At 44.8% G+C, this 21770-nt stretch overlaps 1 protein-coding gene across 2 annotated transcripts in view; it reads left to right on the top strand.

Annotated features, from left to right (window-relative positions):
* GRIN2B (glutamate ionotropic receptor NMDA type subunit 2B) overlaps positions 1 to 21770 on the top strand; it is a 214028-nt gene that overhangs the window by 128351 nt on the left and 63907 nt on the right. For both annotated transcript variants that reach the window (XM_068939985.1, XM_009665303.2), the window contains one exon: positions 3308 to 3422. In XM_068939985.1, the coding sequence (XP_068796086.1) occupies positions 3308 to 3422 (115 nt within the window). The remainder of the gene's footprint in view (positions 1 to 3307; positions 3423 to 21770) is intronic.

The raw sequence follows: 21770 nt of genomic DNA, 5'->3' as shown, positions 1-21770 counted from the left end.
GATTAAGCCCTGACTGTCTTACAGGCAGGGTTGTATCTTGCATTACCTCACCTACACAGCCCCCTTGCCCTCATATTGTGCCCTCTTTGCAGCCGGTGACTCAGTGCAGACATGCCAATCTCTCTCCCAGGCTCCATCGTTCCCTGCTTGGGGATTGGTGCGTGTGTAGGCTGCAGGGAGGAAATGAAGCCTCCTGTCCTTGGTGGTTGTGCTGGCGTACCCGGGCAGCGCTGCTGCCAAAGGGGATAGCCCTTGCTGCGTTAGCGATGAAGTGCAGAGCCACCTGGCTGGGCCTGCCAGGGAGTCCTTCAAGCCCTGACGCTTTGGCGTGCCGGCTTCCCCGTGTCACAGCCTCCCCCCGTCCTGCCCTCATCCTTCTCACATCCCTACTAGAATTGTCAAAATCTACCGTGACTGTGCCAGTGCCTCCTTCACGTGTCCCCTGCACTTCCTCGCAGGCCCTCTTTCCCCTAGCAGCCACCCCAGGTCCTTCTGCTGCCAAGCCTACCTTCTTGGGATCTCCAAGATGAGTCAGAGAGGGAGATCAGAGGGAGCCCAGCAGCTTCTCAGGTCTCACTTGTGTCCTTCATCCCAGTGTAGGCAACTGGCTCAGGCAAGCTGCAGGAATGCGAGGAAAGCAGGGCAAATGAGAGCTGCTTTTCCCTACTCCTCCTGAGAACTTCAGTAAACATGTTGCTAACAAGTTAGAATGAAAACCTTCTGAGGAGTTATTGTGCCAAATTTGGAGGCTAATTTCAGTCATTAAGGTGCGAAGTGAGGGATTTTAGTGCTGTTTTAAGTGTAAATCTCAAGGCAGCTCCAAGGATGGAGTTACTGATGATCTCTCCTTGATTATTACTAGTGGTTCTAATCTTCCTAGTGGAAAACAAACAGAAATTACACCCTCTTGTGTTATATCTCTTGCTGATTTCTGTGAACTCTCCTTGTCAGCCTGTGCAAGGGAGATTCCCACAGTGACATCATCCTCAGATGGGAGAGGGAAGAGGGCTGAGAACTGTCTAATATTGCTGTTTGTTTAATTAGATATTGGCACTGCTTTCTGAATTATTGACATATAAAGCTGCATCTCCCATCAGGCTAATGGCATCCTCATCTTCTTGGAGTCTCGCCTTTTCTTTTTTTCTGGTGGCCAGTACGGAGAGATCATGAAGTGGGTATAGCTGTAATCTTGGTCCACTTAAAGGTCTTCTCCACCACCAGAGCAGAGCGATGAGGCTGTACATGGGCCTGATCAGCTATGTGTACCCCACTATGTTTTTTACCTGGTATTCTGCAGAACCAGAACAATGCAAACAACTGGGAAGGAAATGTTAGGAAAAGAATGTGAGTGGACCTGATTTGTTGTGGACACCTCTACAAACAATTAATGTGGCTAAGATTTTCCAAATGACTGATGATTTGGAGTTCCCTCAATATTTGAGTGCTGAAGGGGTTGGGATTTTGGAAAATACCAAATATTCTGCCTTTGAAAATCAGCCTGTTGCAATGTTTTGCAATGGGCTCCCTTAAGGCTGTGTTGCTACATTGAGTGCATCCTCTGAAGGTCACAAGGAGGGAGAAAATGTGGGACTTCATTTAGAAGTAAACATAACTGCTCATTGTACTTGATAATGGGAGGATTAGTGAATGAGTTTGGTTAGCTGATGGAGTTAGGACAAAAGAGTTTGGGAAAAGGAAGAAACTAAAATCTTGAGCTGCTTTTTTATTTGTTCAAGGAAATTTGCCTGTTACCAGTGCTTTGCTTAAATTAGTAGGGAGCTCTCCATGTGCAAATTCTGGGAAAGTGTGAACACCCTGAAAGGACAGAAATTTGGAGGTGGATTGTTTTTATTCTTGGCATGGGTTCAAATCAAGTTCAGAAGGGACAAAATGAGGTTGAATACATGGACATGTTTCCTGGTGTTGTGGTGTAATAAAGTGGAAGGGCCTCTCATGTTTATAAAGGAAATGTTGCTTGTGTAATTTATAAAAGAATTGGGCAAAACATGGGAGACCAGACTTTTGGGGCTAGCCCTGCAGACAACTTGGTCGCCTCTGACTCTCTCAGTGATGCGATGCTGTTGATGCTAGAGCAGGTGTATAAAGGCAAATTCTACTCCACAAAAGAGGATTGTGAACTGAAATGAAATATATGAACAGGGGAAACTGTCAGAGTGCCACAGGGATGTCTTATAAGCCACTGAACTGTGAAATGTCTATTTGCCTCCTCCTCTTTCCCACAGTGTCGTTCTGGACGTTCTGACAGTTAAGAAAGCGATAGACCTGATTCTCATTTACAGCAACACTGCTTTAACATGCTCTAACAATACAGAAAGGCCTTGAAATTGGTGTAGCTGTAATCTTGGTCCACTTAAAGGTCTTCCCCACTGCCAGAGCTGAGTGAGGAGGCCTTAGGATAAATAAGATTGAAGCCTGGACTGTTTAATAGTCCATTTGTGCAGCTGACATGAGATGGCCCAAAGAGGGGTGCCTTGCACAGAAGGGACGGAGCCTTTCTAGACGAAGACAGTCATTAGTGTTGGCTGCAGGGATATGCAAGGCTGATCACCCTTTAGTTTGATCTTGCTGGGTATAAGGCCTTGCTGAGTATAAAGTCCTTTCCCTAGGGAAAAGTCCTTTCCCTAGGGAAAGGACTTTAACTGGGCTATCTCAACATCCACTGTCCTTACTCCTAAGACGCTTCAGATAATTACTTTGGGCCCTGGAAGGCATGCTGTCTCTAAGAGGTATGGAGCTTCTTGCAGGTGTGCCACCCCTTTCTCTACTCTGCAGCTTCCCTCATCATAGTCTGGATGTTTGGGAGGGCTCTATCTCCACTTCTGCACCTGTAGGCCATAGCTGTCCTCAAATGAAATGTGAAATCACCTTTGGAGAACGAGCAAAATGTAGGCTGTGGAGCATATTTACATGGCTAATTGCTATGGATCCCTCTGCCCTTTGAGGTAAGGGGAAGTCAAGGACCGTGAGTACATGTATACACACATGACTCTTACGTGTACTATCATGAATTCAGGAAGAGCCAGAGTGGGACATTGCTTCCCTGTTCCAGTCACAAAACAGAGGGAATTGCCCTGACTTGCCTGATTCTCTGAATTCTTTGAATAATTGTACTGCTTCTACCACACTCTGCCTCTTAGATTTTCCTTTGCTGTCCCCAGGTGGATAATAATTGTTGGAACTGTGTTCCTACTGTCCTGGCTTAAACGGAGGAGAAGGAGGCAGGCCCTTGTTTTGGGTTCAGTTCCCAAGCATTAACATTCTGCTCTCTCTTTTCTCTCTCTTGCAGGTACCTGATTAATGTCACCTTTGAAGGCAGGAATTTGTCGTTCAGTGAGGACGGATACCAGATGCATCCCAAGCTGGTGATCATCCTTCTGACCAAGGAGAGGAAGTGGGAGAGGGTAGGACATGTTTGATAATTCTCAAACTGCATCAGGGAGGAGGAGGCTGCAGGAAGGCTCCAATCAAATACTCTCCTCTACACCCTTCTCTACTTCTTATCAAGGGCTGACCAGCACTTCCCTGCCTTTTGGGCCACTGGTATCTCCAGTACCCAGGCTGCTGTCTTCTCCATGCAGGATGCCATTACATTCTTTCATTATCATACATCAAAAATTCATCAGCTTCCCCTTCTGTCACCTCTAAACATAAATTTCCTTGCCTTTCAGAGAAAAGTCCTTCTCTGTGACGGGAGTTTCAATGGCAGGGAAGGAAAATATTTCTCTGCATGGCTTGGAGGCAGTGAAATTCTCAGTGCTAAATGGCTGCGACTGAGCTACAGCCACACATTGCAATATGTCAGTGTTAACTGTGCTTGATATCTCTGGCCACTGTCGTTTGCAATAAGATGCTGCCTTAAGTAGGATGTGTATGTGATATCATATCAAGTTGCTCAAAGATGCAAATTTGCATATTTCTGGATAATTGTGAAGTAACCCAAAGCACGAGCTTAGAAATGGTGTAGATTTCAATGTCAGTGCAAAGCCCGTCCCACATAAATGCCAAGGGTCCATGCTCAGAACAAGCATTCCCAAAGGGTTTGAATCAGCTGAATAGAGGGGGTATTTTAAAGGCTAAGAAAATAAGAGTTAAAAAAGTGTTAGGGTGAGAAATCAGAGCAAAGGCATAGGGGATTTCAGCAGAGCATTCAATAGGTATGAAGGAGAGCTTGGCCTGGATGTGACCATGTGTATGGCCTAGAAAGTGCCCTCTTGCCTCACCAGTCACAGAAAGCCTTCCGTCCCTTTTCTGGACTTGTGTGGCCAAAGCCAGGAAGAAATTAGTGGGGAAATGAGTAGGAAATAGAAAACTCTCAGAAGAAGTGCATTCAGAAGAGGCCTGGAGGAACAGGTTTTGGAGGAGGCAGAAGAAAGGTTGCACTAGTGCCTTTCAGACACCGAGGAATCCCAGTCATTGCAGGAGTTTGGGGAAATGGTGAAAGACCCTGACTTGTGCTTGGGTTTGAGGAAGGCCCCGCTACCTTTTAATCTTGGCGCTGAGCAGACCAGCTGAGAGTGTATGTCTGGGAGGGGCAGCAGAGGTCCCAGGGGACAGGAGCATGAAGAAACATATGACATGGCATCAGCATGTGAGGACAGCTCTTGGATGTGTTTGGAGGCAGGCTAGCTGGATATCACACAGGCAGCTTTGAGGGTGATCACGCAAAGCTCATGCTGAAAAGACCTGATGTCAAGCTCTGTTCATCACAAAACCTCACTGAAATCTACCAGGCAAAGTCCAGGAGGATTTATTCTCAGCTGGCACCAAACTTGTTCTTACAGAGGAAAACTCTGTTGTCAGAATAGGAAAAAGAGGCGGCAGCAGCACAGATCCTACTAGGGATTATTACCATGGTTAGCTGTTGGGAATTTCTTGCTGGAATGAATTGCAGGCTCTGGGGAGGCTCAGTTAAATGTAATCTTTTTGCACATCTTCTCACATGCATTATCCTGTCTCACCCTCAGTGAGGGCTTGGGGCCTTCCATTAGTGGTAGGAGGGGTTGTTCAGTCTCCATGAGAATATCCATGGTTTCTCAACTGAGCCAAACTATTAGTAGAAGGGATGCTGGCAAGTTTGAGATGTGGGGGTTTGGAACTGAGACCTGCCTGAGTTTTATTCTCTGTGGGGACCACTTGGCATGCAATAAGCCAGAACAACTCTTCATTTCTTATGAGCTGAGGCTGGATTGAAATGAAACCACGATGAACTATGTAACTTACTAGAGGTATGAAAAGCCTTCAGCCCGCAGCCCTCACTGAACACACTTGAACCCACTTGAAGAGTGGGTCTGGCTCAGTGGGAAGATCATATTATTAAAATCAAACTCTGAGCTGTTTGACTGTTGTACTGGCAGGTTCTTCCTGCAAAAGACGTAAGTTATTCCCAGCATGCTCTGATCATAGACAAATACCTTTCATAACTGGAACCCCATAGCCTTGTTCTTTTTCTTCTCCATTCAGCTGAAATGCAAACATTAAAATATAAGGGTGAAACAGCACTTTGTGGAGAAGATCATCTTTTTGTTCCATGTTTGTACAGAGTCAGGCAAAATTAACCAAAGCTCCTGGACAATGCCACAGTACAAACCATGAATTATTGTATTAGCACACAATCCAAAGACATTTTTAAGTGTGTTTCTTTGCAATGTGAACTCTCAACTGAACTCTCACTAGTTTTCGTTAAATTAGCAAGGAGTTTTGTCCTAGCAGCTTCAAGAACTTTCTTCTTTCTAATATGTAGAAGAAAATACATAAAGAACAGGAGAGTTTCCAGGTCAAACGCTCCGGCGGCAGGAGATGAAAGGCTGCACTGGAAACACTGATTCAGTCCACTTGTGTGCATTCACTTATACCTCAATCTCATCACTGCACACTTATAACTATAGTCATAGAATCACAGATGCTGTGCCTGGAAGGAACATCAAGAGGTCATTTAATTCCTCCCTCTACCCGTGAAAGGGATCAACTAGACCAAAATTATTCCTGATAGATATTTGCCTCACCTGTTCTGAAAGTCCTTTGAGGCTAGAAACTCTATGAAATCCCAAGTCAATCTCTTCCATCACTCTTCCTCCTTACCCTAGAAAGTTTTTCAAATGTCTAAACTAGATTTCCCTAACTGCAATTTAAGGCCGTTACTACTTATCATCTCCCTAGTGGACACAGATAATTGTTTATTCTCTTCCTTTTTTTATCTTTCCTATGTACATTTGAAGGCTTCTATCATGTTGTCTCCCTGTCATCCCTGCTGTAGATTAAACAAGAATTTGTTCAGTCTCTCCTGGTAGGTCATGTTTCCTAGTCTTCTGATCATTTTTATTAGTCTCCTCTGGTTTTAGTGAACAGTTTGCTGCTCTGTACAGGTTGGTGCAGTTGATTCTTGAAAGATGTCAAATAGATTGTGAGGAGTACGTCTCATGAGACATATATATATATAGAGAGAGAGAGAGAGAAGGAGAGATTATAAAACAGGTGTGTAAGACTTCCACTGTCTGAACAGCAAAGATGCAGGCAGTGCTTCAATCGTTTTAGCATTCCAGGTCTGTGAAATTTTTTGAGATTTTGATTTTTCATCCCCATTTCAGAAGAAATATCTTCAAAAGCTCACCAGTTATTTCAGAACAGGAATTCATTTTCCAGAAGAGCTACAGCTGTCCCAAGACCCTGATAATGATAAATCTCCTCCTGTGTCCTTCAGACTGAACTTCAAAGGTCTGGCAACCATGGAAGAACAAGTGTGGTAACCATTTTCTGGAACAGAGCTGCATCCTGAGCTCCTCTGCTATTGTAGCCACGAGTAATGATTCCTCTTGTGATAAGCAAGCATTAAATAGAATCACAGAATCACATAATCGTTGAGATTGGAAGGGACCTCTGGAGATCATCTAGTCCAACCCCCCTGCTCAACCAGGGACATCTAGAGCACGTTGCACAGGATTATGTCCAGACAGCTTTTGAATATCTCCAGGGAAGGAGATTCCACAAGCTCTCTGGGCAACTTGTTCCGGTGCTCAGTCACCCTCATAGCAAAGAAGTTTTTCCTCACATTCAGATGGAACTTCCTGTGTTTCAGTTTGTGCTTGTTGCCTCTCGTCCTATTGCTGGGCGCCACTCAGAAGAGTCTGGCCTCATCCTCTTGACACTTTCCCTTCACACACTTGCACACATTGATCAGATTCCCCCTCAGTCTTCTCTTCTCCATGCTAAACAGGCCCAGCTCCCTCAGCCTTTTCTTATATGAGGGATACTCCAGTCCCTTAATCTCTTAGTAGCCCTTTTATGGACTCGCTCCAGGAGTGCCATGTCTCTCTTGTACTGGGGAGCCCAGAACTGGACACAGTACTCCAGGGGAGGCCTCACCAGGGCTGAGTAGAGGGGAAAGATTACCTCCCTTGACCTGCTGGCAATGCTCTGCCTAATGCAGCCCAGGATATCATTGGCCTTCTTGACCACAAGGGCACATTGCTGGCTCATGGTCAACTTGTCCTCCAGGACACCCAGGTCCTTCTCTGCAGAGCTACTTTCCAGCAGGTCAGCCCCCAGCCTGTACTGGTTCATGGGGTTATTCCTCCCCAGGTGCAGGACCCACCACTTGCCTTTGTTGAACTTCATGAGGTTCCTCTCCGCCCAACTCTCCAGCCTGTTGAGGTCCTTCTGAATGGCAGCACAGCCCTCTGGTGTATCAGCCACTCCTCCCAGCTTTGTATCATCAGCAAACCTGCTGATGGTGCACTCTGTCCCTTCATTCAAGTCACTGAGGAGTAAGTTGAACAATATTGGACCCAGTGTTGACCCCTGGGGGACACCACTAGCTACAGGCCTCCAACTAGACTCTGCACCACAGATCACAACCCTCTGAGCCCTGCCATCCAGCCAGTTCTCAATCCACTTCGCTGTCCGCTCATCCAGCCTGCACTTCTTGAGCTTGCCTATGAGGATGTGATGGGAGACAGTGTCAAAAGCCTTGCTGAAGTCCAGGTAGACAACACCCACTGCTCTGTCCTCACCTACGCAGCCAATTGTCCCATCAGAGAAGGCTATCAGGTTGGTTAAGCATGATTTCCCTTTGGTGAATCCATGCTGACTACTCCTGATCACCTTCTTGTCCTCCACATGCTAAGAGATGACCTCCAGGATGAGCTGTTCCATCACCTTTCCAGGGCTGGAGGTGAGGCTGACTGGCCTGTAGTTTCCTGGGTCCTCCCTCTTACCCTTTGTGAAGACGGAGGTGGCGTTTGCTTTCTTCCAGTCCTCAGGCACTTCTCCTGATTGCCATGACCTTTCAAAGATGATGGAGAGTGGCCTAGCAATGATGTCCACCAGCTCCCTCAGCACTCATGGGTGCATCCCGTGAGGGCCCATGGACTTGCGGGTGTCAAGTTTGCCTAAATGATCTCTAACCTGATCCTCCTCGACCAAGGGAAAGTCTTCCTTTCTCCAGACTTTCTCCCTGGTCTCCTGGGTCAGGGTTTCCTGAGGGCTGGCCTTAGCAGTGAAGACTGAAGCAAAGAAGGAATTCAGTATCCCTGCCTTTCCTGTGTCCTCTGTCGCCAGGGTCCCTGCTCCATTCAGTAATGGACCCACATTTTCCCTAGTTAACATTCTGCGTTTCATTCACTTCTGTGTATGATCATTCTTTAGAGGCAGAAGGCGACATGCCTTCCCATGCTACCTTGTAATTAGCTGGTTAGCAGAGCTTTTGCTTCACTGGCCAGACCCACCTGGGGGTGTTTTTGGGTGTCTAGCTGCCCTTGCTGTACTGATCGTAGTGGGATAGGCATGCGGATGGAGGTGGTAAAGGAGAACCACCCTTACATCTCTATAAAGGGCCCTGCCGCGATGCAAGCATGAGCTGGGACCAGAGGTCTTGCAAGGTGTGCCAGAGGGTAGGTACTACACTAAGTATTGTGTCTGTAGGTCAAGATGTTTTGAGTGGGAAGAGTTCTTCCCCAAACTTTCACTTCACTGATCGCCTTTCTCCTCTGCTGTCCCATAATCCCACATACTGTGGGGACTCATTTCTGGGTCTGTGATCCCCTGATGAGGGCCGGCTAATGCTGCTCTCCATCTCTTACTCACATCCACCTCCTCTGCTGAGGCAGGGCACAGCAGTCATGTCCCATTAGCTCTCAGCTCCTCCTGTCTGCTGCCTCTCTTTCCTCTCACAAACTTTGATTTGACATAAACCTCACTATCTCTGAGGCCTTCTTTGAGATTCTTTCTCTACTTTAATCTCCACCTGTAACTGTTTCCAACCCCTGCAGCCATGATGAAGGAGAATGGTAAGTTTTGTATCACTTAAATCACTAGTTTGTTCCCAGCCTCTCCCCTCTGCTGATGCTTCCCTGCCCCTTCTCTCTGGAGTGTCACTGGGGATTCAGGGCACCTTTCCATGCGGCTGATGACAGCAACCCTTGTGCCACCCCCCAGAGCCCTTGATTTACAGGCTTCCCTGTGGTGTCTCTTTCTTCACTTGCTCTTGTAACTCCTGCTCCCAGCTGGAAGTGCGAAGCTTGGGCTGATTGTTTTGGTCATGATGCCACTACTAGCCATCTTAGAGGAGGCAGATGGGAAACTTACACTGAAAGCTTTGTTTTCCCTGTTGCATGTGCTAATTCCTTGCCCGCCCTCAAAGCCCTCCAAACCAGCGTAACTAGCATATTTGCCTGTTACCGCTCCTGTAATTTTCAGTGTCTGACTTTTGAACTTTTGAAAATCAATTAGTAGTAATCCATTCTGCTTCATCTAGCCAGTGGTGTGGCCATGGTTAGAAATTCATGGACAAACTGCTCTTAGTTCCTATGCCATTGCACATTTTAGCGCTCCCTGAGAATTAGGTCATTTGCTGTGACATACTGTCAGCAGTCTCAGTGACTGCAAACTTCCAATATGTCCTAACATTGCAATAGGATGAAACACTACTACCTGCTGCATGGACTTTCCAGAGATGTGTTTGGCCTGGACCATAGTAAACATTAGATTCAGAATTAGTGAGCTTGTATGAACTCATTCAGTGCATACGACTACAGAAAGGAAAGAAAGATTTAGAAAAGAAAAATGAAAAAATAAGGTTTGTTGTATCTAGAAGAAGAGGAAGGGGAACAAGATAAGGTTTTGGACATATAAATCATTTTTTAAAAAGGGTATTATGGTCAGTTCCTCTCCATATCCACAGTGAGGAGGAAGAAGAAATCTTGCCTAATTTCAAGCAGCAAGATTTCAGTTAGCTATGCAGGGAGTAATCTGATTTTTAGCAAGGTGAGACATGGGTACAGATAGGCTAGGAATGCTGGTGAGGCTCATTTGCTGGAGGATATCTAGAAAAATATCCAGCAGTGCTGGGTTTAACTCTATTCTGTCCATCCTCAGAGCAGGAGGATTTAATCAATGTCTCTTGTGGTCTCTGTAAGCCGACATTGCTGTGATTAGATGAACAAGAAGAACCTGAAAAGTGTTTCACGAGACCCCACATATTCAATAGGAAAGAAAATCTAGGTCATGGACAGCCTGATCAGCAAAAGCTTCGTCTCTGATCCAGTGAGGACATCATTTCTGTGAGCCTCCTCTGTTCATATACCTTTTATGTGAGCAGGCTCATGAAGCCCTGTTGTGGAGGACTGCAAACAAAAGTCCTTATGGAGGCACTCGTCACCTTCTGCAGTCTGCAGCTTCATAGGGCTAATGAACACCAAAGAGATGCTCGGGAGGCCGTAGCTTTTCCTAGTGATGCAACCTTCAGAGTGGTAAGGAACTAAGCACCATCTACTTCTGTAGGACCACAAGCCAGTGCTGCCCCCAGCCAGTGCTGTTTGGGAGCATCTCTCTGTGGGTCATAAGCTCAAAGGAAGTAGTGTCCTCTCTGTTGAGGAAGAAGACATATAGGCCTGGTTCCAAGTTTTTCTGTGCATTAGAAGAAGCAGTCACTGTCATTTCCATGTGTACTTCAGTGTCCCAGTGGCAGAAATAATGAGGAAGGGGAGAAGAAGACTGAAAATCTGATCAGTATTCTTGGCTTTTAGTAAGGATCTATATAGCACTGGCACCTCCATGAAGAACCAATATGAATCATGTTGCCTTTATGTTCTCCAGTAGCAGGAAGGATTTAGTTTTATTTATTTACTTCATTTTCTGAAGAAGGGGAAAGCTGTTTAAAAATAAGAGAGGAACAAGAATATGAGGTTATGAAGTGAAACCTGCAACTGCACAGAATGAATTATCTTCTCTGAAGGCCTTGCCCTGCCTTTGGAAAGATGACTAGATTGTTTGAGACAGTTTCTTCCTTGTACTATCTGGTGCCTACCTGAGCAAGCCTTTCTGATCACTTACACATGCATGCACAGGTATATTTGCCTCCCTGGAGTGGAATTTATTTCCTTTGGTTAGGTTGTGCTCTGCGTGCAGGGTTTTGGTGTCTTGACAGCATATCCAGGGACTTCATGGAGGAAATGTTTTTTATCCCACCAACTCCTTTTTTGGTGAGACAAGACTGGATTGTTTTTGCCAATCACTCTTGTTTTGCTAATTTCCCTGTGTACATGGGGATTTATGACTCATTGTCCCTGAGGAGAAATGGCATAGGAATTTGTTTAAACCTACTCAGATTTAGTGACTGATTCGGTTCCCATAGAACCAGTTTTTAGAAAAATGTAACTTTGCAGATGGACTGCTCTGGATTTAAGAGCATATAGCTGAAATTGGAATGAGAGCCTGTACATTTGTTTTGCCTCTTATTTGTAGGGTGTCCTTTCTGGATGTTTCTCTAAGAGATGGTGATTTGCTCAATTCCTAGCTTATCGTTAGACAGCAGACCTGCATCAAGGGATACATATTTTATGGATATCCCACTCCCAAGTGAGTGTCCCTTTGATACCTGATCTAGGTCACATCTGATGGCTCTGTTGATGACCCTGATTCAATCAGACAACCAGATGGCTTTATTTGTGCACCTGTACTGCCCCCAGTCTCAGAATTTGGTCTAGTTTCCTACAGTTGCCCAGGATGTAATTGTTTGGATTTATGCCTAATTATGGCCATATTTATCTTGCACTGACTCCTAAGGAGGAGGGCACCTGCAAGTGCAACACAAAGCTTTCCTTATCAGGTGATAAATGGAGCAATTTTCTTCTGAAAAGCCTCCTATGTAAATCTTGTGGACATTCTGATGGAATGGTATCTTTGCTGACTGATCCTATCAGAGCATTAGATTAGCTTTCTGCACCCTGCAGTAATGAGCCAGTCCATCTCTTTGACCAAAGAGGACACTAGCTGGGTGTCTCCTCATAACCACTGTGTATTACGCGCATGTAAACTGTTTGCTCTCTTTGTCTCTTGCTGAAGGGGTTCTTGACTTTGCTTGAATTTTGGAATATATTTGTATGATTCATGAGCCTGCAGAAAAATATTCTGGCTCTTTTTCACTAGGCTCTATTTTTTGGCTACCACAGGGAAATCTTACACTGAAATAATGACAACTTCTTGGAGAGACCTTGTCCTCTAATGTAAATCAGATATTGGAAAATCAGAAGATCTTTATTAAGCACAGTTCGCAGTTTGAATGCCTCCTACCGTTTCTGGGTTGGTGTAGCTGATTGGGGTGATCATAACTATCTGACCTGGACTGGGATTGCCAGCCTGACTCCTTGAACGTGGCAAGGCTGAGGACTGTGCCAAGTCTACTTATGCAGTAACACTGTCCAGCCTCAGAACGAGCGTGTTTTTGCCTTTGTTGTGTTCTGGATGCAAATTCTAATCTGGAGCTTTCTTTCAGCCAATTTGCCTGTGCCACATGGCGTGGGAGGTCACCTTTCTCCCTTGACAGCTGTGCACAGCTAAGCTATTACCTCTCATGGGTTGTTGTTGCAGTGCCTAGCACCCAGTTATGGACCTGGGACTCCACTCTGAGGGGAGCTCTGTAAATGCTAACCAGAAAAGGTGGCTCCTGCATCAAAGCAGTTACACTTTAATTAGAAGACAAAAGGCAGCAGATGGGTACAGATGGACCAACGGGGGAGTACCAGGGAACAATCAGACAACATTAGTCAGCATGGTAGGCAGCAGGCTCTACACACCAACTGCCTACCTTGCGAAGGGTTTGATAGGCAGCAGAGAGTTATAAGGGAGGAACTGAAGTGGCTTTGTGCAGGCCTGTGGGGGGTTCATCAAGAGTGTGAAGGGCTGATAGGAAAAAGCAGTAAAGGTGCTTTTGAGTATTTTGAGAGCTGCTGCTGAGAAGGTGCAACAACTCAAAATACTGAATGCTGCTGGAAAGTTTCTATACGTCTTAATGTCTGAAGTGATAGTCCCAACTTTACAGAGAGCCAAAAAAACTAAGATAAGGCTATAGCTTGCAGTGCAGCACCTCCTCTCTGCACAGGGCTGGCATGCTACTGCCAAGGTTATACTGCTTCTAGTCCAAAACACTTATGCTTTCCACTGGCCTGGGAGTCGTAGAGGTATGCCAGATGGCCCTATGTACCTGTGTCCATGGAGACACAGGCAGATTTCAGTGATCGTAGAAATGCACTATGCCAGGACATTGACAATAATACCATATCCTAATTCAGGGAATAGGTGAACTCCTGTAGGAAGATGACTTTTCATGCACAGGTGCAGTAGTTGAATATTCCTATTGCAACACAGTATCAACGATTCATACCATAATTCTTGATCAGTCCGTGACATCCTCAACAAACTTATAAGGAAGCTTGACTTGGTTAGAACTGAAACAGACAAACATAGCTGTTGTTTTGTATTTGTTGATGAAATGAATGAAAACATCAATATTTCTTTCTGGGTCAACACAAAATATTTTTTGACCCCAAAATGAAATATTTCATTTTATTTTCAGGTTATCTAAATATATTAAAACCCTTTCTTAATGTATGTCAATTTTAACAGAAAAATGTCATATGGAAATGAAAATTTCTAAAGCTTTCATTTTGTGCAATGGCATTTTTAAGCAAAGCATTTCATTGTGAAAAGTCTAAGTGAAATCTGCTGACATTTAAAAAATCCCCTCTCCTTTATTCCACTGTCTTTAAGCCAAGACTGATTTCTCTGAAAAACTCCATTTATCAGCGAGCTGAGTGTTTGTCAGCACAACGGTAATTGGCCCAGCTCTACTCCACCCCGGAATGACACCAGCAGGTTATGTGCCCTAAAGCCAAAACACTGAGATTGATACACAGAGCAACATGCTTCCCCTGCTTTGTCCCCAGCCACAAACTAGGGGCTGAAAGCAGCCAGAAACCAAATATGTTGCCCAAGTTATTTCCTATTGCTTTTGGTGATCAGAATAGGAAAGAAAAAAAAAAAAAAGACAATTGAGAAAAGCACAGGAACTTTGAGGACTTTAAGATCTGATGTTCATAAAAAGATGAGGGCAGAGAGGAAGCAACTAACCAAGCTGAGTCTGGAGAAAGCGCTAGCATAGCTTCTACTTGAGGAGACTTGCAGAGAATGAAAGTGCCCCTTTGTGCCTGAGGGTGTGTTTTCATCTGTTCAGCTGCATTTGCTTGAGAACGTGTCTCATGTCAATGTCTTTGCTTGGCCTGTGAATCCGTTGCTTTTTTACATTTGACAAATATTATTCAATGGAGGTGTTGTTTTCTTTACACTGGACTTGAGAGAAGGGAGGGGGTGCTATGTCCTCCATTGCATATTCAAAGGGCTCCAACTTCTTCTTTCTTTTTCCTTTTTCTTTTTTCCTTTTTCTTTTGTTTTTCTGTGTCTTCCTCCTCTCCTCCCCCATTTTTTGCTAGAGTTTTACTGCCTGCACTTTGCTTTTTCTGAAGTAGAAGTTTGTTGGCCAGATTGGCTTCTGGATGCATTTGAAATGAAATTTTCTTCGTGTGAAATTGCTCAGACTTTTGTTCAGTAAGGAGTAGCTTGTTCATTGTGTCTTTGGGTTGGTTTCTCTCCTTTGGTGTTGATTCTGGCTGCTGTTTCTGTGCTCAGCTCTCACATGATCCTTGCTCTGGGTGTGAGTCTTGGTTGTGCTTATTAGCCTGGCTTCAGATTACCCTATATCTTGACAGTATTTTTACTCGACTGGGACAGTATTTTCCCTGGTGGACTGTTATGTGTTGACTTGTCTGCTGCTCTCCAAAGGTGTCTCAGTGTTAAAAACATGGTTATCACTGAAGCTGCTATGTGCTTGAGTTACTCGCGCTGCTCATGAACTCTGGCATGCGTTTAGTGTCATCGATTTGAGCATACAATATGTTCAGTGTCATTTGTTTTCCCTCTGCTTGAACTGTGTTTTCCTCGAGTCTGTAATTTTTTTCAGAGTGCCTTTGGTAATATTAGATCCCAGTGCTTACTCTTTCGTTGCCTTCTAGTGGTATCTGAGTTTCTGTCACTATTCTTTGGCCTTTCTTCCTTGTGAAGGGGTCTGGTGTTTTCTGACCTGGGTTTATCTCTAAAAAATGCTGGGGGGTTATGCTGTCTTCTGCTGAGTCAGGGCTTTGCCAGGCCTATTTAATTTTCTTCTGCCAGGCTAGTTGTATTTTGCAATGTCTCTTCCATACCAAGTCTGGAAGACTGTTTGACAGCCTTTTTCTTGTTCCTGTTTAGCTTTTGACTTGGTCTGCATTTTGTGTGACAGTTTCTGGTGCTTATTTCCCTTAGGTTTATTTCCTCAGTGACTGTACAAGACAATGACTTACATTTCTATTGTTCCTTTCTTCAAGAAGGATCCTAAGTACTTTACAAAATTAACATAGAGGCAACATTTTACTGTGAGTAACATCCAGCCAATTGTGTGGTAGAATGGGTTTTGGCTCTTTGATCATGCAAAACAGCACTGCATAGCAGTCTAGGATAAGAAAGAGGAGCCTTGGCTTGAAGGAGAGGAGAAAATTTTAAATGGAATCTGGCCAATTTTGTCCCCAAAGTCTATTTTAGGGAAAAGCAACATGGTTCATTAAAGACCAGGAGTGATAAAGCCTTTGTCCTTCTCTTTGCAGAAGATGATGCCTGAGCTTTAGAAATATAGTGGAAGGAACAAGTGATTCTCTGAAAAAACACAGTTCTGGATCAATGAAAATATTCATTGATTTTAGTCGGATACAAAGGATTTATTTTGGAAGTTTTACTGCCGTAAATGAAATTTGACATTTCAGTGTTTTCACGTAGACTTACAAAAGTATTTAGGTACCATTCATAGAGATGAAGTGGAGGAGGAAATGGCAGCATCTCCTCTCACACCCCAGAACCTCATTAGCCAAAGATGAGGACCCACTCATAGATAAAGGAAGACCTACATTCAAATCCCCTCTCCTGATTCAGGACACAGGTTTAAAACTGAGGTCTCTCTCACCTCTTAGGAGAGAGGTCTAACACTTTGAACTGGGATTTGTTTTGAAAAAAGCTATTCCCTTGCCATTGACTGCTTTAAGTGTCTTTGCAGATGCTTGTCTGGATCCAAATTTCCGTCAGTTTTATTAATAGTGTCTGATAACAAGACTTTGTGTGTTGAATAGAACATTTTGATTAGTGAAAAATTCAAAAAAGTAAACAAACCTAGGTTTAGATTGAACTAATACCTTTAATTTTTTTTTTATTCTGTATTGCTCAGACATTGCTGTGAGAAATCCATTTTTTTTGCAGCTTAATCAGAACACCATGGTCAGTGCTGTAGCAGACAAGGGAGCGCTTATGAGGAAGGGAGAAGTGTGCACTGGGCCAACTTCCTTTCCCACTGCTTAACATGGAGTGCACGTTGCTGCAGGCAGTGCTAATAGGGGCTTCAGCTCCTTTTACCTTCCCAGTAAATCTAACTTGGTATTTCTCCTGTGGTTGTTCAGAGGGAACAGTGTTTGCTGTCACTGGTATAACCTGGGTGCACCAGAGATGTGCTTGAAGCTTTCCAGTCTAAGCAGTGTCATATGGCAGTCTCCCAGTCCAAGGTGTGAGAATGGGGAGTAATAGGAAGAGTCCCTTTTTTGCAGTCTGCTGTCTGAAACCAGCTCTTGTATGCTGAGTTTAGCTGTTTGGTGTGAGCATCATCAGATTCTAATCTCTTTTTAGGATGGTTCAGGTCACTTCTTTAAGGCCATTTTGTTCTTTTTTAGAAGTGGAAGTTATTTGCTTTCCTTCTTAGATGTGTGCTCATTTTCACTGAGGCCAGAGTTCTTTGTATCGCTCCATTTAATTATGTTTGCTTTGTAAAGACTGCTGGGATTATGGCAGCATCTCATCTCTGTAGCTTCTCTGCCTCTGACAAGGGTTACCTGTGGACAGCTGCTTTCCTTGAGCTTCTATCCATAGATAGATCAGCGTGTATTTGTAGGTTCCTAAAGCTCTACATCTTGTCCCTTTTTGTATGGATGGTTGCTGTTTGAGACGTCAGCTTTCTGGACACCTGAGGAACAGACCTGTAGTAGGCTAAGTGTCTATATTTGAACAGTTGTTCTCATCCATGTCCTGTCTACTGTGTTCGGTCTCAGAATAAATCCTATGGGGGTATATTTTACTGTTCATTGCCTAGACACCTTGCTCCAGCCTGGGACTAATGGAGACACTGTCTTACAAATAAAGATTAAAAGAGTACAGTCTAGTGAAAACTGCACTAAGGTCTCTACCCATTAAGAAGTCCACTGTCTCAAGTAATCACTCTGACATATTCCCAGGGTTTACTGTGCACTGTTACTTGAACTTTAGTTAAAACTCACTTTCTCTGGGTAGCCTCTGTTTTTCTGGACCCTTGCCGAGTTGCTGAGGATAGATTTTCCCAAGTTTATATTTTTGCTAGATAGGGAATATGGTAATTTTACGCAAGTGTTTGAAGGGTATAATCGATAAAGAAAAGGAAGGACTTTGTCAGGACAATCCAAGTGAGTGTCATTAAAGAGTACTGGGACAGCACAAAATAAAGAAAAGTGCATTTAGACTGAGTATCAGGTATCATTGGACTCATTTAAAAGATGAAAAAGAGTTGTCTGAGGGACACTGTGAGAGTGTGGTTACTGGGACTGTTGAACAGGGGACTGGACAGACCAAATGTTAGGGTGGTGGAGAGGAGCTGACTGGAGAGACATCTGCATTTTTTATTTTCCTTGTTCCATTTCTGTTTGTGCATTGCTCTGTAGGGCTAGCAGCACACCACCACCAGGGGAAACCTTCCCTTTCCCAGATATGCTCTTCCCCCAGCCATACTGTCTGCCCTCCTATGAGTAGGAGCGTAGAAGAAATTTCCCTCAGCTTCTGCTTGAAATAGGGCCCCAGTTTGTACTGCGAAACTGTGAGAGGGCTGAGAAGCCCTTCAGTGCTCTGACGAGCACGGCTGGGCTCTGCACTCTCCACCCTGTGCTTGTGCGGGTGGAATTTTCCAGGAACTTCCCCCTCTGCCACCACCATCACATTGCGAACTTCAAGAAAAGCAACTCATGAAAATGCATTCTTCACACACAGCTGACATGGTCAACATCTGGCTTCAAAACAGAGTATTGGGAGAGATTTGAAATTGCTGCACTTTGAAAAAATGACTTGAGGTATTTATAGGTACCTAACAATACAATTTAATTTCTTCTGTCATGTGTTTCCTATACAGTTTTTTGACTAATGCTTCAGAAAGCTAAATAATTCAGATAAAGGGCATGGAGAGGGGTAGGTAAGGGAGAAATAAAACCCCCAGGATCTGAAATGAAAAGATCCATAAATGGAAGAATAGGTATCTGGCAGTCCTTCTTCAGAAAGCAAGACTTATCAAATGGGGGACATCTGCCTTTATTGTGCACTGAGTGTGGGAGGAGGGGGATGTGACCAGTGATGAGAGAAGCTGAGGAAGATGAGACCTCTGAGCCTGGTCTCAGAGGACAGAAGGAGCACAGCAGAGGGCTTATGCAGCTCCCTCATTGAAGATACAGCCTGAAAGGGATGATGGGAAAGGACCAGCTGGACTGCTGGGCTGCACCGGGACAAAAGGAAACTTCAGCAGGGTGCCAGGTTATCTTGTGCATAGGTTCTTGCTTAGCACAAAGCCTCACTGACAGCTGGGGTACTGCTTGGCCCCACTTCTGCTGAGCAGGCTCAGAGCTTGGGACCATAGGGGAAAAGGAGGGGATACTCATAAGGTTGGACTTGTACTCAGTGATGAGACTGGTTTCTTCAGTGGAGGGGCTAAGTCAGACTCCTGCTCTAAAGGAAGTCTAAAAGACTGGCTAAAGAGGGAGCCTGCAGAAATTAACCTCAGCAGGCTCAGCTGAGGACAAATCTGGATCCCTCCAAGGTTTCCTCTCTGCTTCAGAAGTGCTGTCACTGTTGGCACTGCAGCCCGAAGGTCCTGCATATGCTGTGTGCATCCAAAGTCAAGACTCCCTCCAGTAGCGCGGAGCCAACTGCAGTGATGGCCTATCCGCTGCATAGCTCTGTCTTGTGAGGTGAGCACTTTCCCTACGGGCTACACAGAAAGGGCACTGGAGGGGGGCCTTGTAAAAAGGCTTGAGGGCCAGGTAGGAGTAACCTTGCAGAGGTCAGAACAGTCTGGGAGAAGCCCTGAGAGACTGGTTGCTTAACTGGGCTATGAAGTGCCATGTGGAGAACCACACAGGGCAGAACGGGTGTCACGGGCAAAATGGTCTTGACTTGGGGAATTTCACTTCATGTAGTTCATTGCCAGTTAACATAAACTTTTAATTACTGACTCAAGTATTGAGAAACTAAGAGGACATAAACAATGGAATGAACACTTAGGGAAATGCCTTTCCTCCCTGCCCCAGTGTGGGTCCCTCAGAGTTGTCCCTGCTCCAGTGTGGGTCCCTCGAGGGCTGTAGTCCCTTGGGGGTGTCCTTGCTCCGGTGTGGGTCACCCATGGCAGCAGTGCCTCGGGGGTGTCCTGTGCTGGCATGGATCCCCCACAGGCCACAATCCCTCAGGGTGGACCTCCTGTGTCCCCTTTTCATGTCACCTCCTGTTTCTCCTTTTCGGGTCTCCACACATCTTACCTGTCATATGTCCTCACATGTGCCCTCACACATCCCCTCCTGACTCTCCTCCCCAACAGCTACCACCCTTTCTTAGATATGTTTGAGCAGTGGTGCCATGTGCTCCTCTGAACAGTTGCAGTTTTAGCGTGATAGGTTGTTTTTTAATCTGTTTTGGAGCTAGCTGGACCTGGCTGTGACCAGCACAGGGCAGTTCATGGCCTCCTCTCACACAGGGCAATCTGCAGCCCCCAGAACCAAAACCCTGCCATTTATGCCCAATAAAACAGAGAGTGAAGTGCAAGGACAGAGTTCGAGGGGCATTAGGTATCAGCCGTGTCCCATCCCAGTTGCTGGCTCCAAGACAATTACAGCTGTGCAGCGGTGTAGTAAAAGGCAATGGAGGTTTCCTAAAGGGATGATGGAAGGTCAGCAAGAGACTTCAAGCTGAAGACTTGTCAATTGGTATAGCTTCTGCTGGTAAATTGTCCCCCGTAGGCAAGCTTTTAATAGTATTTCATTTAGAGAGATGCGCTGAAAGGGATACAATAAAGTTATTCATATTACGAAAGTGTGACTGTTATCCTGGAATAAGCACTGGCTAAGACTCATTCCTCTATCATGCTCATTGGGGCATGTCTCAGTGAGATTATCTGAAGAGCTGTTGATGCTGATGTCTTACAATGCACTTAAGGGCAGACCTTTGGAGAGAGGGGGTACATATCTATTTGAGTGACTCCATCTGAAAGTGACTTGTAATCAGATTAGTTGCAGAAAAACCTCTGAAACATGTTTTGGGTGGAAAATTAGTGTTTCAGTTAAAATAAAATTTTCATATGAGGTGCCTGTTTTTCTTGAAACATTCCAGTTTTTTTGAGAAGGCTGAGAGGTTTGAAAAGAGACATTCCTGAGGCTTTTGTTCCTACAAACCAGTACAAATCGATTTTTTTTTCCTCAGATTTTTGGGTAATATTTTGAAATTTTCAGTGAAAGGAGAAATAATGTCAGGGACCTCCTCTTATTTATATTCAAATGGATATTTCCATGTGTTTCAGGAAGCCGGAAATAGGAATCAGATGATTCTGGTATTAAAAAAGAATGTACTCTTAGCCAGTGCACCTCCTTCAGAGGAAATTACCGTCTCTGCTCCAGAAGCTTCTGCAATGATAAATGCAAAGCTGTGCAGACGCTGATGGGAATAACTGAACCTTGATCTCTGAGGAATTAGCTAGGGGTAGATAGAAGTTCAAGTTCAAAGTCCTGGACAAATCTGAAGCTGCAGCCTCTTTCCCAATGAAGGCTTATGATGGGCATGGTGGTAGAAAGAAGTGGTTGGAATTACTGAAAAATATCTATACTGCATCTCAGCTTTGCCAGATGGGTTCTAAAAATTAAAGCAGAAAAGACGTGCTCTGTGTTTGAAAAGCTTATTTCATGGGCTACCTAAACACCACCCTCTAGAGAGTGTCATGCAAAGCCTGTGCTTTTTTCCCTCTGCCCTATACCCTCTCCCTCTCCCATTCTTTATTCCAGAAGTTGCTCTACTGCTGCAACCCAAACTACTCCGAGTTATACTGATGCTGCAAAATTGCTACTGCACTTCCTGACCCAAATCTCCTCTTTTGGGGGCCCAAGCAGCAACTTTGTTCCCTAGTGGACTGGCAGTGCAGTTCTTGCCTGGCTCTTTATGTGAACTGTGCAGGCCTGGGAAATCTTTGCATGCTGTCCCAACATTGTGCCTTCCAATAGTACTGGACAGGCTTGTGGTGCAAAGCTCAGTGAAGCCAGAACATGAAGACAGCTAAGGGAAAGGAGAAGGGACTGGAA

This window comes from Struthio camelus, chromosome 1, assembly GCF_040807025.1.
Source record: "Struthio camelus isolate bStrCam1 chromosome 1, bStrCam1.hap1, whole genome shotgun sequence".
Lineage (NCBI taxonomy): Eukaryota > Metazoa > Chordata > Aves > Struthioniformes > Struthionidae > Struthio > Struthio camelus.
The sequence above is the reverse complement of the archived record's forward strand: the minus strand, read 5'-3'. Positions and strand labels throughout refer to the sequence as shown.